This window comes from Mastomys coucha, unplaced genomic scaffold (assembly GCF_008632895.1).
Source record: "Mastomys coucha isolate ucsf_1 unplaced genomic scaffold, UCSF_Mcou_1 pScaffold3, whole genome shotgun sequence".
NCBI classification, from domain to species: Eukaryota; Metazoa; Chordata; class Mammalia; order Rodentia; family Muridae; genus Mastomys; species Mastomys coucha.
This window is the reverse complement of record NW_022196909.1, coordinates 46,580,828-46,599,245: the sequence shown is the minus strand read 5'-3', so window position 1 is coordinate 46,599,245 and position 18,418 is coordinate 46,580,828. Positions and strand designations below refer to the sequence as shown.

Below are 18,418 nucleotides of genomic sequence, written 5' to 3'. Positions count from 1 at the left end.
AGGGGGAGAGAGGGAGGATAAGGAAGAGGGGGAGGAGGAGAAGGGGAGGAGGAGGGGGAAAGGGGAGGAAGGAGGGTAAGGGGGAGGGGTAGTGGAGAGAAGACAGGAGAGGAGGAGGGGAAAGAGGAGAGGGAGGAGGGGGATAAGGAAGGAGAGAAGGCATAGGAGGAGTGGGAGGAAGAAGAAGAGGGAAAGAGGAGGAAGAGGAGGAGGGGAAGGAGGGGAGAGAGAAGAGGAGGAGGAGGGGAAGGAGGGGAGAGAGAAGAGGAGGAGGAGGGGAAGGAGGGACTAAGAAAGCTTTTGCTGCCTTAGTCATCTGCAGTGACATTTTTGGGCTGTGAGGAGATTTCCTCCTCTCCAGGAGTCATGCTGGGCAGCCCTAGAGCTAACTGGTTCCCAAGCCCCGGTCCCTTACCAAAACATCTCCCTGCCCTGATCCTGACGTCCCCACCTGAGACCTCACGACCCCGGACCCCCATTCCACAAGCTGTTTATCCGTGTGACCATCTTGGAATGATCCAGCTCTCTGCTCTCTTCCCTCCTGCACACTTAAGAGACAGCACACCAGCTGGAGAGATGGCTCAGGGCTTGATGCTCTCTAGGACCTGGGTTCAGTTCCCAGCACTTACATCAGGCAGCTCACAACTGCCTGTGATCCCGGCTGCAGGGCATTGGATGCCCTCTACTGGCCTCTGGGGCTGGCACAGGGCTGGGAGGCAGGCGAGAGGGCACGGACTGGGCCGGGGACAGGGAGGGAGACGGCTGAGTAAGAGTTGGGAAGGAGCAAGGTGGCGCACGCTTTTAATCCCAGCACTTGGGACACAGAGGCAGGCGGATTTCTGAGTTCGAGGCCAGTCTGGTCTCCAGAGTGAGTTCCAGGACAGCCAGGACACACACACAGAGGAACCTTGTCTCGAACCCCGCCCCCTGGCCCCCCACCCAAAAAAAAGGAGTTGGGAAGAAGCTGGAGACTGCTGGCTGGTTATTGACAGAACCTGGGAAGAGGGACTCCCACTGGTGGAACTGCCTCCATCAGATTGGCCTGTGGGCAAGTCTGTCCAGCATTTTCTAGATTAATGATTGATGGGAGAGGGTCCCGCCCACTGTGGGCGGTGCCATCCCTAGGCAGGTGGTCCAAAGTTTGTGTTAGAAAGCAGGCTGAGCTAGCTAGCGATGGGGAGCAAAGCCGGTAGGCAGTGTTTCTCCGTCGCCTCTGCATCAGTTCCTGCCGCCCTACCCTGTCCTTCCTTCATGAGGAACCTTAAACTATGAGCCGAAATAAGCCTTTCCTCTCCAAGTAGCTTTTGGTCACGGTGTTATCCCAGCGATGGAAAGCAAACCAAGGCTGACACCCAGAGTCAAACTTCTCCTCTGTTACAGTTTTTGCCCAGAGCCAATCCTAAAGTAAGAATAAATAGAGAAGTGCTTGTGTTAAGAACTTCCAAGCCGGCCGGGCGGTGGTGGCGCACGCCTTTAATCCCAGCACTTGGGAGGCAGAGGCAGGCAGATTTCTGAGTTCGAGGCCAGCCTGGTCTACAGAGTGAGTTCCAGGACAGCCAGGGCTACACAGAGAAACTCTGTCTCGGAAAAAAAAAAAATACTTTCCAGAGTCTGAGGGGCGTGGGGGAGGGGCATGGGTGGTATGAGTTGCTCTTCCCCTTTGAAAGCCAAAGCCACCAGGCGACCCACGCTGGGAGTGAGGGTGGGTAACAAGGGCAGGGCAGGGGGCGTGACGGCTAGGGGGCGTGGCTTCTAACGCTGTCCCCTGTCAGTGAGGGAGGCACTGGGCGAGGCAGAGATTTTGCAACTGGATGCTGAAGGCTGAGAGGCACCGCCTCTGTGGACACGGTCCAGAGCAGGGAGCAGGGAATGCCCCGCTCCTGGGTGCGCTGGAGAGCGGTGAAGAGCCTGTGCCCGGCATGAGTCTAGCTTGGCTTTGAAGTGAGCATGGGGTCTGCAGGACCACGCCCTTGCCCATGACTCTGAGGACTGTCTGTATTTCATCCAGGACCTGGGGTTCCTTATCCCTTCAGGGGTGCCACTCAGCAGAGCTAAACAGGCCCAGGCAGTGGCTGGATGAACCACCCGTGGGTGCCTGGCTGGGCCGGTAGAGTTGCCACATTCCCGGCTCTTGGCTGTCAGGGAAGGAGAGACTGAGCCAAGTCAGACAGGTGTGGGTTCTTCCTCAGCTGGGAGGCCAGAGGCCCCGAAGATGGACGAACAGGTGTTCAAAGGAGACCCGGACACCCCTCATTCCATCTCCTTCTCCGGGAGCGGGTTCCTCTCCTACTACCAGGCTGGGGCCGTGGATGCTCTGCGAGATCTGGCCCCGAGGATGCTGGACACGGCCCATCGCTTTGCAGGGACGTCAGCTGGCGCCGTGATTGCAGCCTTAGTCGTCTGCGGGATTGAGATGGGTAAGACCTTTATTCTGGTGTCTCTGAAGGGGGCTGCTGGAGGGATTCCTCAGAGCAGACCCTGGACAGGCTTGAAAGTGCACTGGGGGACATAGCCATGCCTGACAGCCAGGGTAGTCCCCCTTCACACACACACACACACACACACACACACACACACACACACACACGCGGCTTCTTTTAAAATGTAAACACTACCTCATCTTCCTAGAGAGGAGGGGGTTCCCAGCATGCAAACCCTGAGAATTGAGGAGAAGCTGGGGACAGATGTGGGGCACAGTGTGGGAGCTTCAGCTGTGCCCTGATGGGCCAGAGGGCACAGTGCTGACCCGGGGCTGTGAGCGACAGCCTCTTTGTCCTAACACTGAAGAGCACAGGCTCAGCCATGCTCACCTGCTCAGTGCCAGGATGTAATGTAGAGCCCCTGTGGAGCTGAAGTTCTAGAAGGTTCTAAAGAGAAAAGACAGATAACAGACTTCCAACTGGAGATGTCTCTCGTGTCATGATGGAAGGGATGGGGGGGAGGGGTCTGTGAACAAATTTGCGCCACCGCCACCCAGCTTCTTCTTCTTCTTCTTTTTTAAAGATTTATTTATTTTATATATATGAGTACACTGTAGCTGAACAGATGATTGTGAGCCTTCATGTGGTTGTTGCGAATTGAATTTCTAGGACCTCTGCTCATTCCGGTCAGCCCCTCTCACCCTGGTCCAAAGATTTATTTATTATTATACATATGTACACCATAGCAGTCTTCAGATGCAACAGAAGAGAGCATCAGATCTCGTTGCGGGTGTTTGTGAGCCACAGTGTGGTTGCTGGGATTTGAACTCAGGACCTTCGGAAGAGCAGTCAGTGCTCTTACCCGCTGAGTCATCTCGCCAGCCCAGCCTTGAACTGCCTAAGTAGTGGAGGATGACCTTAACTTCTGATCTTCCTCATCCTCTCTTCCAGGGTAGCAGGCCTACACTTCCATGCCCATTTTTGAGGTGCTGGGAGTTGAACCTTGCACAGGCAAGGCCAACGCTCTTCCCAGGGAGCACATCCCCAGCCTGGGCATCTGCAGCCTTGTAGTAACCTCTTAAAAATATATCGTCCCAGACTTCAATCCCAGTGCCTGGGAGGCAGACCTGGCAAGCAGATCTCTGAGTTCAAGGCCAGCCTGGTCTACAGAGTGAGTTCCAGGACAGTCAGGGCTATACAGAGAAAACCAAATATGTGTGTGTGTGCGCGTGTGTGTGTGTGTGTGTGTGTGTGTGTGTGTGTGTGTGTGTGTATCAGTCCCAGTGAGTTTATAGCAAGACTTTTTAGGATCAATTCAGTTAGTTTGTTCAATAGAAGAAATAAGAAACCTGATTAGCAGCCTGAGGCCACCAGGGACCACAGGGCATGGGAGGAAGTCATGAAGAGGCCTTTAGGAGGGATCAAGGCCTAGACTCAGCATGGGTCATGAGTATGGCAGGATGTAAGGAGGGGTAGAGTGTAGGGACCGATCCAGTTCAGTCATTTACAGCCCGGTGATTTCCTGATAACCAGAATATCCTTTGTATCAGATCCTGTTTGAAGTTTTTAGTGTATTAACTCATCCAGACTTTACAGCTCCTTCTGACAAAGGAAACTATAATTATTTCCCTTTATACAAAGAAGGAAACAGAATCACGGGACACGTATTCAGCCAGAGGTTGGACAAAACATAGGTAGGGAGTTCAACCTGAACCTAGTTGTCCAGAGTGGACGCTTGAATGACTTAAACCATGTCGCTGCTTGGCAGAGTGGACTCCCGGGGGATGACGGTTTTGTGGCTGAGGGGTTAGTGTGGGGGTTGGGGGAGAGTTTTTACACACACCTGATGCACTGAGGGATGGGCTGAGAAATATATTGGGCCGAGGCATGGTGGTGCAGGCCTTTTAATCCTGGTGCGTGAGAGGTAGAAGCAGGCAGATCTCTGTGAGTTCAAGACCAGCCTGGGCTACAGAGTGAGTTCCAAGATAGCCAGGGCTATGTAGAGAGACCCTATCTCAAAACAAAATAAAACCGAGGGCTGGAGAGGTGGCTCAGTGGTTAAGAGCACTGACTGCTCTTCTGGAGGTCCTGAGTTCAAATCCCAGCAACCACATGGTGGCTCACAACCATCCATAATGAGATCTGACACCCTGTTCTGGAGTGTCTGAAGACAGCTACAGTGTACTCACATATAATAAATAAATAAATGAATAAGTCTTTAAAAAAATAAATTAAAAAAAATAAAACCAAAAATAAAATAAAATTCATTATATATATGCATATGTATATATATATATATATACACATATACATACACACACACATTCTCTCTCTCTCTCTCTCTCTCTCTCTCTCTCTCTCTCTCTCTCTCTCTCTCTCTCTCTCTGGGGAGAACATTTACCAGACAGAGGATGGGTAACCAGGCTGTGATGTGTTAGTGGGGGCTTGGACCCAAGTCTCCATGGGCCACTAATACTAACCCCATCTCAGTTCACTGCTTTGTTGATGGACAACCCAAGTCCTGTGATTGGAAACAATGTTGCAGTGAGCAGGCTGGCTGGAGTCAGGCATCCCCAAGACGCGTGTAAGCCCTTAGACTGAAGAGGAGACTGTGGTGGGCTCGCCTATGTCATGCTGCAGAATTCTCTGAAGTAACTATACAATTTAATGCCCAGACACACACAGGAGTGATGCTAGTGTGTGTGTGTGTATGTGGTGTGTGAGATTTGTATGTGAGATGTGTATGTGTGTGTGAGAAATGTGTGTCATATGTGTGTGATATATATGTGTGTGAGATGTGTATGTGTGTGAGATGTGTATGTGTGTGAGGTGTATGTTTGATGTATATATGAGATATGTATGTGTGTGAGTTTGCAATGTGTATGTATGTGAAAGATGTGTCTATGTGTGTGTGAGATGTATATGTGTGATGTGTGTGTATTTAAGATGTATATTGTATGAGGGTGTGAGGTGTGTGCATATGTGTGTGGATGTAAGAGATGTGTGTATATGTGTATGTGTGTGGTGTGTATGTATGTATGTGTGTGGTGTGTATGTGTGCATGTGTGTACATGTCCTCTCAAAAATGTGGAGTCCAGAGGAGAACCTCGGTGTTCACTCAGAAACATCATACATCTCCATCGAGTGTGGCCATCTCCATCTCCATCTTCCTGTGGCCTGGAACTCACCGACATGGCAAGACTGACTGGCTAGGGAGCCCCAGGAGTCCTCCTCCCTCTGCCTCTCCATAATCTCTAGCATTGGCATGCACACATGAACATACATGTGTATAAACACATGCACACATGCATACACATGCCATCATGCTCTGCATTTATAAGACATCTGCTTTCTTAAAGGATGCATTTATTTTGATTTTTCTGTGTATGAGAGTTCTGCTTGCATCTACGTCTGTGCCATGTGCTTGTCTACTGCCCAAGAATCCTCTTTCTGCCTCCTTCTCTTCTTCCCCCTTTTTTCCCTCCCTGTCCTCCTCTTCCCTCTCCCTCTCCCTTGTATTATTCTCAGTCTCTTTGTCCTGTCCACCATGAAAGGCCCAGTTGCGATTATATCTGGAATTAAGCCTCCGAGGGTAACCATCACCCATGTGCCTTTTAATGAAGACACCGGGTGTCACTTATGTTTATCAACCTAAGGATCTTTCTTGTTGTTGTGTCACTCTGTAGACCAGGCTTGCCTGGAACTTACAGTGAGTCTCCTACCTCAGCCTCCGGGATCAGGTTCCTCTCTGTCTTAGTCAGGGTTTCTATTCCCGCACAAACATCATGACCAAGAAACAAGTTAGGGAGGAAAGGGTTTATTCAGCTTACACTTCCACATGGCTGTTGATCACCAGAGGAAGTCAGGACTGGAACTCAGGCAGGTCAGGAAGCAGGAGCTGATGCAGAGGACATGGAGGGATGTTTCTTACTGGCTTGCTCAGCCTGCTCTCTTATAGAACCCAAGACCTCCAGCCCAGGGATGGCACCACTCACAAGGGGCAATTGAGAAAATGCCCCACAGCTGGATCTCATGGAGGCACTTCCCCAACTGAAACTCCCTTCTCTGAGATAACTCCAGCCTGTGTCAAGTTGACACACATAAACAGCCAGTACACTCTCTAAGGCTCTTGTGGTTTTTACAGCTGTGAAAGGGGCTGCTTCTCTTTCCACAGCATTTCCTGAGGGCTCAGCACTGTCGTAGGAGGGGCAGAGGGGTTTCCCTGCTGGTCTTGTTCTCAGGGATTTGGCACACATCCGTAGTAGCTGAAAAGTTGTGTTCATTACCTCGTTCTTTATGCAGGGCCACTCTCATGTATATGATTGGAGATCTGTCGCTTTTTGAAATGATTTTTATTACACTTACTGTGAGTGCGCACGAGCGAGTGTTGGTGCACACACAGGTGCACAAGTGTCAGAGGACAACTTTCAGGAGTTGCTTCTCTCCTGCCACCAGGTAGGTCCTAGGCTGTGTCCTTGCATGGCTTGGGCCTTCTAGCCCTGACTAGGGGCGTCAGGGGATGAGGAAATGACAGATACACAGAAAAGCTAGGATGGTGTAGGCAGAGCTTTCTGATGGAGAAACTGTAGCACCCTGGCAGCTCAGCGTGTTTATCATAGACAGCAGGACACAGAGCAGGATCATTACATACGGATAAACCAGGAGATACGATCTATATACAGCTCACAGAGCTAGGGTAATTACATACAGATAAACCGGGAGATACGATCTATATACAGCTCATAGGGCTAGGGTAATTACACATGGATAAACCAGGAGATAGGATTTATATACAGCTGGGTAAGGGGACGGGTTTTTACACACAGCTAGACAGGGGGACAAGGTTAGTGTAGACAGCTGGACAAGGTGGCAAAGTTAGTGCATACAGTTATACCGGGAGAGCCGGGCAGTGGTGGCGCATGTCTTTAATCCCAGCACTTGGGAGGCAGAGGCAGGCGGATTTCTGAGTTCGAGGCCAGCCTGGTCTACAGAGTGAGTTCCAGGACAGCCAGGGCTACGCAGAGAAACCCTGTCTCGAAAAAACAAAACAAAACAAAACAAAACCCAGATATGCCAGGAGATAGGGTTATTATACACAGCTGGACAAGAAGTCAGGGTTATATACACAGCTGGACAAGAAGGTATGGTTATTATACGCAGCTGGAGGCAGGTAGGAGCTGTCTCTTCAGGTTGTAAATATCAGGGGGAGAAAGCGATGATGGGCATTCTCCGCACACGCTATCAACACCCACACAGAGACTAGGGGAAGGCTTTGCTATTCCCACACGGACGAGGCACTGGGTCTTTGACATGGTGGTGCCCAGGTCAAGAGTACATGGCAGTGCTTCATTTACTTAGGGTTTCCTCTGCTTCCTTTGGTCCCAGGTATCAAACTCAGCCCATCAGGTTTGGCAGCAGGCATCTTCACCTACCCATCCGTTCCCACGGCAGCCTGTCTTTATTTATTTATTTATTTTTCTTTAAAAACTTTTAAAGCTCAGCCACACTTCTTCCCTCAAAACTGCTTCCATTCAGGGCTTCTCTGACCAGAGACTTCTCTGCCTCATCCCTGGGGAAACTGAGCTGCAGAACCCCCACCCCTGACCCCCAGTTCTGATGGATCTACTTCAGTCAGTGCAAAGACATCACAAAAGTGCTTAGCACCCTGTGTGGTTCTCATCGGAGATGACATCACCACTTATTTGAGGAGAGACAGTCTCCATGACAATCAGCGGGCTTCCAGAGTTTCTGATGTGGCCAGAAGTGGGACACAGTCTCACAGAGATGGATATCCTGAATTTCGAAAATAACTGTTTTAGAGGGTATTTTAAGTTACATTCAGTCATTCCTTGATCATGTGTATGGGTGCAGGTGTGGGTGGCACATGGCACACCTGTCGGGGGTCAGAGGACAACTTTCAGCAGTTCTTTCCTCCCATCATGTTGGTCCCAAGGATCAAACTCAGATCTTCAGGCTTAACAGCAAGTGCCACACGGAGCCATCTTGCCAACCCCCAAATAATCTCTTATCAAAGGATAAAGATTTGGTGGTCTGGCAGCTCCACCCCCTTCAGCTGCTACTACAGAAAGACCCCTCCCCCAAAAGGCTTTATGGCAAGCCTTCCCCCTCCTCTGTTCATGCTTTTCTTCCCTGGCTGCCCCATGCTTTCTTTTCTTGAGATGGGGTCTCAGGTAGGCCAGGCTGGCCCTTCATGTAGCCAAGGCTGACCCTTAAACTCATGTTCCTCCTGTCTGTACCTTCCAAGTACCGGGAGTACAGGGATGTCTCACCATGCCTGGCTCTCCGTGGTGTTGTTCTAACGTGAGAGGAAGTGTCTCTTGGGTTCTAGAAAGGCACAGAGTGAGGCCAGAGCCTCCAGTCAGGACTGCCTGAGGGAGCCAGCAGTATGAGTGGGAGTTAGGCAGAGAGAGACAGGCTGGGCAGGACCAGAGGCCTCCAGCAAGGATGCAGGAGAACAGGGTGACAGAGTGGACAAACCAGTGTGTCCAGAAGATGGACAGCACAGGTCACCTGATGTCAAGGTTTCAGAGAGGGGAATTTCAGTTCACAAAGGGCTTCTCAAGTGGGAAAGCTAAGGGGAGGGAGCAGTGGGTTCTGGGAAAAGCCCAGGCAGAACCACCATCCATCCAGCTGGTGGCCATACCAGTGTCCTCTGCATGACTGAGGTACATTACCTGGACTGAGGGAACTGATGACTGACATCACAGGTCAACACCCACAGTAAGAACGACTTGGGCTGGAGGCATGATGACTCGGTGGGTACAGGTGAGCCCGATGATCTGAGATCTCCTTCCAGGATACTGCAGCAGGAGAGACCCTTCCCCCAGGAGCTACCGTGTGACCTCCTTCCCCACCCCTACCCCACAATGTAGCAGAAAGACTTATTGGGGTTCTGACCCAGTTTCACCAAAGAGGAAGAACGTGAAAGAAAAGCCTGGCAGGGTGCAGGCTCACCTGTAACTCTGAGGTTGGAGTTAGGAGCGTCCCAGAGTTCAAGGCTAGCCTTTGCTACGTAGAGCATTCGAAGCCAGCCTGGGCTACTGGATACTGTCTCAAAACCAAACCAAAAAAATCGTTTTACTGTGGCAGTGTAGGCTGTACACTGCTCCACACTTCTGTTGCAGTAAATATCATTTGGGGGTTTCTACCCTACCTTGGTCATATAGTTTTCAAATAAAAGGCACAAGCCCTTTACATCTGTGATAAGCTGTAAGGCACTAGAGCTGGGTAGATAGCAACCCTCTCTGCTAGTTTGTCTACTACTTCGTCGAGAATCCCACTCTATCGCTTGCCATGTTCCGCCTGGGCCTCTCCTACTCCAGCTGGCCAGTCCTCATGGCCATGTTTTCAGGATGCACCTTCCCGGTGGCGACTTCTTCCTTCCTCTTCCTCTCTGCTTTGTGGTCTCTCCTCAGACCCCAAGCCCAGCCCACCTCTCTTCTGTCCCTAGCTACAGGCTGTAGGCATCTTTACTCAGCCAATAGTTTTAAATTGAGGAGCAGGGCTTGCCCAACAAAGTGAGCTGGCATGGGTGAGTATTCTCTGACCTGTGACAACTAAACACCTGGACACAATGTTTAGCATTACAATACATCGTAACCTTACCACACTTCCTCAATACTCTCTGAGCCACAGTCCAGAAGGCTGCCTCTGGCCAAGGCGCTGGTCCTTTTTAGTCTACGCCTCCGCTCAGCTCACCTAGCTTGGAGAAGCGGTCTGTCTGTGTGCCCCAAAGCCCAGGAAAGAACAACCCATTTCTCTTCTTGAAAACAACAAAAAAACAAACAATAAAGCCTTTAGCCATATTGATACATGGTTTACTTACCATACAGCTCACCCCATTTAAAGTTTCTTTAAAGTTTATCCACGGTTAGTTCAGCTGTACAACAAACGCTACAGTTTTGGAACACTTTGCCCCTCAAAGGAAACAACCGACTCCTTAGTTGTCGCCTCTGTTCCCCAGAAGTCACGGATCACCTATCTGCTCTCAGTCTGTCCAGATGAACACATTTAACATGACACAGTTCTTCACATTTAATAGGCAGGTGATGTCTATGCTAGTTTGCACCTGGCTTCTTTTCCTCGGCGCCATGTTATCAAGGCTCACCAGAATGTAGCGTGAACCAGTTGGTATTCCATTCCATGGCTGAATAATATCCTACTGGGTGGACTTACCACATCTATTCCTTCTTTCTTTCGATGATGGACGTGTGAATTGTTTTTATTTTGGGCTCTCATGAACAGTGCTTTTGTTAGCATTCCTGTCCATTTAAAAAAAAATTTTAAAAAAATGGATAAAATTGAGTACATCATACAGGATAATGTTATAACCCCCATGTCCTCATTTAACTACTGCATTGACCAGGGTCATGCCAACTCAGGCTCCAACTGCTTTGTTACTGTAGAAGGCTTTAAAACATTTAGGGCTAGACATGTTGGCTCCCTGTCCTGAGGTGAGTTTGATGCCTGGCTAGTGTAAAGCAGGCACTCGGTGCTTGCCTCCCCTTAGTCTGCTCTTAGCGACAGAGCTGAGAATCTCCCAGGGAGGCATTCTGGTCAGGATCACAGCTTTGCCCACCCTGAGACCAGGAGCTAAGAAATTGTGGGCAGTCGGAGTGGCTCACTCCAGGGCCCCTTGCTTTCCTGTGGCCTTTCTGGGTGGGGTTTAGCAAGGAAGGAAAAGTTAAGACCAGGATCCGTCCCCATCCCCCTCCCAGTCCTGGAAGTCCTCTGGCCCCAGTGCTACTTTCTGGATCAGTTTACCCGCTTTAGAGCGGAAGAGACATCAGTCTCCCAGAGCCCCCTTGGAATCAGTGGTGCCCAATCTCTGGAGCCTTCTGCAAACCCAGGAGACTATTAGGAGGGCTGTTTTGATTGAGGGCAGCAGAAGAGGGCTCCTGCCTCTACAGCACATCTTCTAGTTCCCCCAAAGTCTACGTGTGGATTCTCTATAGACCGGAAGCCCCAGTCCCAAGAGTCCACAAGCACCATCAAGGCACACACAGGTGTTGCCCTGTGTCCTGTCCGTGTCCACATTCCATGTGATCAGAAGGGGAAGCAGACACACCCCTTCCCTCTGAGGTGACGCACAGCTTGTTAGCCCTCATCTATGGATCAGAACTTAGTCACATAGCCTCGCCTGGGAGCAAAGGATGTTGGGAAGGACAGGCTGGTTCTCACTTCCAGTGGGCCCCACATGCAGCCAAAGAATGGAGAGCCAATGACTGAGTAAAAAGGGGTTGCTGGGTAATGTAGTCTCTGACTATGACTGTTAATGGATGGCACAAAATGACAGGGTGCTGGTCTAGAGTGCTTGAAGCCCCAGGTTCAATCCCTGCACCATCAAAAAGAAAAAGAATAGGGAAACTATTCCGTGCCTCGGACCGACTTGTAGACTAGAGAGCCACCAGGCCACAAGGCTATTTTTTTTCTTTTTTCTTTTCTTCCTTCCTTTCTTTTTTTTTTTCTCTTTTTTTGGTTTTTCGAGACAGGGTTTCTCTGTGTAGCCCTGGCTGTCCTGGAGCTCACTCTGTAGACCAGGCCTCCCAAGTGCTGGGATTAAAGGTGTGCACCACCACCGCCCGGCTCACAAGGCTGTTTTGGCTGGGGAGGGATGTCTGTGGTACCTGGGCTTCAGAGGCCTGGGCAGTGCTTGATCTGAGCCCCCTGCCTTACGCCGACCTGCTCTGCTCCCTGGAGACATGTTCGTCTCTTTCCCAGCTCAACCTTACCAGTTGAGCCTTGGTCTGTAGGCAGTCCCATTACCCATCTGAAGTGAGGGTGGCCAGGACCTCAGTGGTGGGCACCAAGGAGAAACCAAGAAGGGTACTCCTGCAGAGAGCCCCACAGGGGGGGACAGGACCCTGCAGAGCCTGCTCATCGGACACCTCCGGCGATCAGGGTTCTCCTACCATTAGCAGAAATGACTAATTATTGTGGTTGGAAGCAAGGGTGGAGCCATGGTGGGCAGGAGGCCTGGTCTTGCTCTGCCAAAGTGTCCAACTGGAGAGATTCCTGGCTGAAGAGGTGCCCAGCCACACAGATGACCCAACAACAGGTGAGCGGTATCCACAGTTCTGGCTTCACTTAGGGTGTCTCACTCATGCCAAAGGATGTGGATGGGGCCAGACTAGATTTCTACCTTAGAACATAATCTCCACAGACGACAGGGAGAGAAGCAGGGATGGGGGTGGGGGGCCTGGGGGGATGGATTGAGGGCCCTGAGTTATGGGATGAGTCTCCAGAGAACTTTCTTTCTTTCTTTTTTCTTAAAAGATTTATTTTTATTTATTTTATGTGTATGAGTACACTGTAGCTGTACAGATGGCCGTGAGCCATCATGTGTGTGGCTGCTGGGAATTGAACTCAGGACCTCTGCTGGCCCGCTTGCTCCGGCCCTGCTCTCTGCCGGTTCGCTTGCTCTGTCCCTGCTTGCTCCAGCCCTGCTTGCTCCAGTGGTAATTCACTGTAGCTGTGTTCACATACCCCAGAAGAGGGCATCCGACCTCATTACGGGTGGTTGTGAGCCACCATGTGGTTGCTGGGATCCGAACTCAGGACCTTTGGAAGAGCAATCAGTGCTCTTACCCGCTGAGCCATCTCGCCAGCCCCAGAGAACTTTCTAGACATATTCATTCCCTCTGTGTTGGTTCGGCATGATCCATAAGACTCTTCCACTCTTTGACAGATGAATGCCGGGAGAATGTGCCTGGATTCTTGGGGAGAGGTGCACAGGAATGGGGAGACCTCCAGAATTAGTATTCAAACCAAGAAAGGAGTCTGTGACAGATGGAAATCCAGCCTATTATCCCTAGGCTAGCCCAAAAAAATCACTAGGTAGCCCAAGCTGCCCTCTAACTCATCTTGCTGCATCAGTTTCTTGAGAGGGATTACAGATGTGAGCCACCGTAGCATACAGATGTGAGCCACCGTAGCATACTTCAGTATACGGTTTTGTTTTGTTTTGTTTTTAAATTCTAAGGCTTTTAAAAAACTGTATGTGTGTACAGGTGTGTATGTGCGCATGCGTGTGTGCTGCTAATAACATATTTCTGCTAACATAGGGTGTGTGACTTAGAGTGTGTGTCCATTCACTTATGTATCTACCCACCCACTTATCCACCCATCCACCCACCCACCCACAACTTTACTCATCCATCCACCCATCTACCCACCTACAACCTTACCCATACCTCCATCACCCCGCTTACCCACTCAATTATTCGTCTACCTATTCATCCATCCACCCACCCACCCGTCCACTTAACCATCCAAGCATCTATTCCCCTTCATTTTTATTCAGGGCTGGAGTTTCTACTTGCAAAAGCCGACAAATGGAGGCTGGTCTGATATTCCTAGGTGAGGGGCTGCCGTCAGTGCATGTGTGTGCAGGCCCACATGCATTTGTGAGCACCTGGGGTCAGGAATCAACCTCAAGTGTCTTTCTTCACGAGCCACCTACCTGTTTTGTTTGTTTCTTTGTTTTTATTGTCTCACGGGGAACTGGGGCTCTCCAGTTAGGTGAGACTGGTTAGTGGGTGGCATGGATCTAGCTGGCTCCCCCTCCCTAGCACTGGGGTTAGGAGAGCACATCTGTACATTTAGCTTTATCATGGGTTCTGGGTACCAAACTTGGACCTCATGTCTTCCTGCCAAGCATTTTTACCCCTTGAGCAACCCTCTATGCATCTGGTCCAGTATTCTTGACCTAGACCCTTAGAAGTATTCATTTTCAGGATTTTTTTTTTTTGTGTGTGTGTGTGGGGTTCCTGCTTAAGATGTGGCCAGGCAGTCTCATGGGGTTCAACACCTGTCAAGCTTCATTCTTTAACAGCATGCATTTAGTCGTTTAATATAATCAATGTTCACTTCAGATTTGCCTGGCACCAAGCCTTCTCTGGCTGAAAACTGGCCGTACCAGAGGGTCCCCACGGGCTTCTCACAAGCGTCAGGGTAGCTTTCAGGCAAAATGCTTTTATCGATGCCTCTGCAGCGTGTGGCACGTGAGCCGGGATCGCAGCCCTTAGAGTCTGACTGTCGCTGCGAAGATAAACAGACTCTAGGTGGGCAAGCATGTTTGGGTGAAATACTTTCATTAAGATAGTAATAACAGTTATTATTAGAATGTGGTTAGGTAGTCAGGGTAGACCCACGGGAAAACACAGCTGGGATTTCAGCCTGCGATTTGGAGCCAGATAGGAAGGAGCCTACGGCTTGTGGGTTCCTCACCCGGGGATTCTGAGCTTTGCCAGGGCTTCCCTGGGAATCAGCTCACTCCTGCCTCCCAGAAGCCACCTCAGCTCAGCTTCCCACCCCCCACCCCCACCCCAGCAGTCAAGGGAGAGCTGGCTGGCCAACTGTGATTGGCTAGGCTGGAGGCTGTTGCTAGGTTACCAGTCTACTGAGACTAGGTGAGTGTGTATGGTGTGCGCTGCCCCCATCCTCCTTCCCAGATGCATCCCACACAGCAGGCCTAATTCTTGCACATCCAAGAACAGGAGCCAGTCATTTACGGGGTGGGCCGGCCATGCCCCTTCACCTCTGTGTGGGGGAAGGGAAGTCAGGCATCTTCTTTAACTCTTCGAGTCATCTTGAATTACTATTTGTCTCCTTGGGCCTCAGTGTCCCCTTTCGCTATCCGGAGCTCACTGATTTATTCGTTGTCTGTGTATGCATTCAGTTAATTAAGCATCTGCCTGGACTCTAGACGCTATATCAAATACTAAGGATGAATACGACCTCTTTGCTCTTGGGAGAGGGGTAAATATTTCCAATTTAATCAAATAACATACACAGGCATCCAATTATCTCTTTTCTTCACCTTTGGTGATTGCTCTAGCCACAGATTGTTTTTCTTTTTTTTCTTTTTTCTTTTTTTTTTCTTTTTTCAAGACAGGGTTTCTCTGTGTAGCCCTGGCTGTCCTGGAACTCTGTAGACCAGGCTGGCCTCAAACTCAGAGATCCATCTGCCTCTGCCTCCCAGGTAATGGGATTAAAGGCGTGTGCCACCACTGCCTGGCTCCCAGGTTCTTTTTAAACCCAGCCTCTAACTGTCTCCCATAGAAGAGGCATATTGCCAGATTGGCCCTAAAGCTCCTGAGACCGTGGGTATACCCTCTCAGCCACGTTTTTACTATGTCCATGTATTTTTGTATCCTATTTTTTTGTTTGTTTGTTTTTGTTTTTGGAGACAGGGTTTCTCTGTATAGCCCTGGCTGTCCTAGAACTCACTCTGTAGACCAGGCTGTTCTCAAACTCAGAAATCCGCCTGCCTCTGCCTCCCAAGTGCTGGGATGAAAGGCGTGCACCACCACTGCCCGGCAACTTTGACACATCTTGAAGAGGATGCAGGGAAAGATCGCTGCCTTGTTCAGTGAATGCTTAGTTCATGCTACATGGACAATTACAGGCATGATCAGGACTGAGTGCATACTATGTACAGGAAGCTCTCACACTGTCAATAAGACAGATATTCTATTTTGGTGGCTGGTTTTTGTGAGACAGCATTTTATGTAGCTCAGACTGACCTCTAGCTTGCTTTGTGGCTGAGGATAACCTTGAACTCCTGATCGTCCTGCCTCTACCTCCACAGCACTGGGGTTGCAGGTGCACACCAAGTCCAGTTTATGCATCGCTGGAGATGGACTAAGGCTGTGTGCATGCTGGGAAAGCACTCTCCCCAACTGGACAAACCCTCAGTCCTGGAGAAGATATCTGTGCCCATATTAAAAATATGTAACTTCCAGGCATGGTGGTTCTCGCTTTTCATCCCAGCCCTGGGATGGCAGAAGCAGGCCGATCTCTGAGTGTGAGTCTAGCCTGGTCTATAAAGCAAGTTCCAGGATAGCCAGGGCTATACAAAGAAGCCATGTCCATGTATGTGTGTATATATGTATACGTGTGTGTGTATGTATGTATGTATGTATGTATTTTATATGTATATATCCAACTTTCTTTTTTTAAAGATTTTTTTCTTTTTTTTTTTTTTTTTTTTTTTTTTTTTCGAGACAGGGTTTCTCTGTGTAGCCCCAGCTGTCCTGGAACTCACTCTGTAGACCAGGCTGGCCTCGAACTCAGAAATCTGCCTGCCTCTGCCTCCCAAGTGCTGTGATTAAAGGCATGTGCCACCACTGCCCGGCAGATTTTTTTATTTTATTTTATGTATGTGAGTACACTGTAGCTGTACAGATGGTTGTGAGCCTTCATGTGGTTGTTGGGGATTGAATTTTTTTTAGGACCTCTGCTCGCTCTGGTCAATCCCGTTCTCTCAGTCCCTGCTTGCTCTGGCCCAAAGATTTATTTATTATTATACATAAGTACACTGTCGCTGTCTTCAGACGCACCAGGAGAGGGCATCAGATCCCATTACAGATGGTTGTGAGCCACCATGTGGTTGCTGGGAATTGAACTCAGGACCTCTGGAAGAGCAGTTGGTGCTCTTAACTGCGGAGCCATCGCTCCAGCTCCAACTTTCTATTTTTACAAATTGTGTGTGTGTGTGTTTGGTACGCATGTGTATGCGTACCCGCAGTACGCATGTGCTTTGTGGAGATCAGGGAACAATTTTAATGAATTTCGCTCTCTACCTTGTGGCTCCCAGGGATAGAAGCCAGGCTCCCTGGCAAGGCCTTTACCTGCTGAGCCACCGCGCTGGCCTCTCTTTCCCATTATCTTCTAGATGGTGGAATTGAGGTTGAATGAGTATACCTAAGTAGACAGTGCTGCCCCAGACAGCTTGTAGGACCCTGGGATCCGAAGCACATCTGCCTGGCTTTGCAGCGCTACTCTGTGGGTTACAGACAATGAAACTCCCGGAGTTCCTGAAAGTCAGTGCTGTGCCTTCACCCCGCCCTTGACAGACTCCTCATCTCTGCCCTCCTTTACTGCTGACCTTCCTTGTGCCGGAGGCCTTTGAAGCCTGAGTTGGCTGTTCTAGTCAATTGATTGATTGATTCTTGCTGGTTACAGACTTCCCTTCTGGCAGGCAATCTCATCACCGTGGAGACGGAGGGAGGAGGCTCAGGAGTTGAAGGTCATTCTTGGCAGTATAGTAAGTTTGAGGCCAGCCTGGGGTAGAGGAGGCCATATATCATGATTGGATGTGTTCCCTGTCCGTGTGTGACCTCACGGCCAGGATTTCACTGCAGAGTCGGGTGGCGGCTTCCTTTCTCTCAAAGTTCGCAGGACAAGCGCAAGCACCTGCCGCTGTCCTAGAGACTGGCTGGGTGGGAGGGCGTTGGCCCTGAAAGATTCCCAGTCTATCTGGAGGGATCCTGAGGGCTGTTGAGAGAGGGAAGGCTTCACACACACACACACACACACACACACACACACACACACACACACATAAGAACACTGCCCCCTGGGTGGGGACTGGGTTGTGGTAACTAGCCTGGGGTTTCCTGACCAGGACACACTGAGCCCAAGACACTACTTTCAAACCTCACGTTGCCGTGGTTGCTGTAGAAACCTTGATCCGGAAGCCCAGAAATTGTCACTACTTATAGTGACAAAATTATTTGACAAAAGTAACGTAGGAAGAGAGTTTTATTTTGGCTCAGTTTGAGGGTGCCGTCCATTGTGACAGGGATGTCACACTGGCGGGAGCTTGGACAGCTGTGAGGACTCAGAGATCAAGGCTGGCAGCCCAGCTCCCTTTCTGCCCCTTTCTGCCCTTAGGCAGGCCAGGCCCAGGCCTAGGCCCAGGCAATGGTGCTGCCCACTTTCAGACTGGGTATTCTCCTCAGTTAACTCTATCTAGAATTTCCCTGACACGCATGCCCAAGATTTGTCTCCCAGGTGACTCGGGGTCATTTCCAGTTGTCGATAGTAACCACCACAGTGGCCTTTGAACAGGAGACAGTGCTGGGAAATCACATGTAAAGAAGTGAAAGCTCCTAGCCCAGCAATGGCCATTTTTTATATTCTCTCTCCCTCTCTCTCCCTTTTCCTTTCCCCCCCTCTCCCCCTCTATCTCC

General features: G+C 50.1%; 1 protein-coding gene across 1 annotated transcript in view; it reads left to right on the top strand.

Annotated features, from left to right (window-relative positions):
* Nucleotides 1–1,837: 1,837 nt before the first annotated feature.
* The window catches only part of Pnpla1 (patatin like phospholipase domain containing 1), a 36,639-nt gene continuing 20,058 nt past the window's right edge, over nucleotides 1,838–18,418 (top strand). The window contains exon 1 of the mRNA XM_031348297.1: nucleotides 1,838–2,417. Within this exon, the coding sequence (XP_031204157.1) occupies nucleotides 2,213–2,417 (205 nt within the window). The 5' untranslated portion in view covers nucleotides 1,838–2,212. The remainder of the gene's footprint in view (nucleotides 2,418–18,418) is intronic.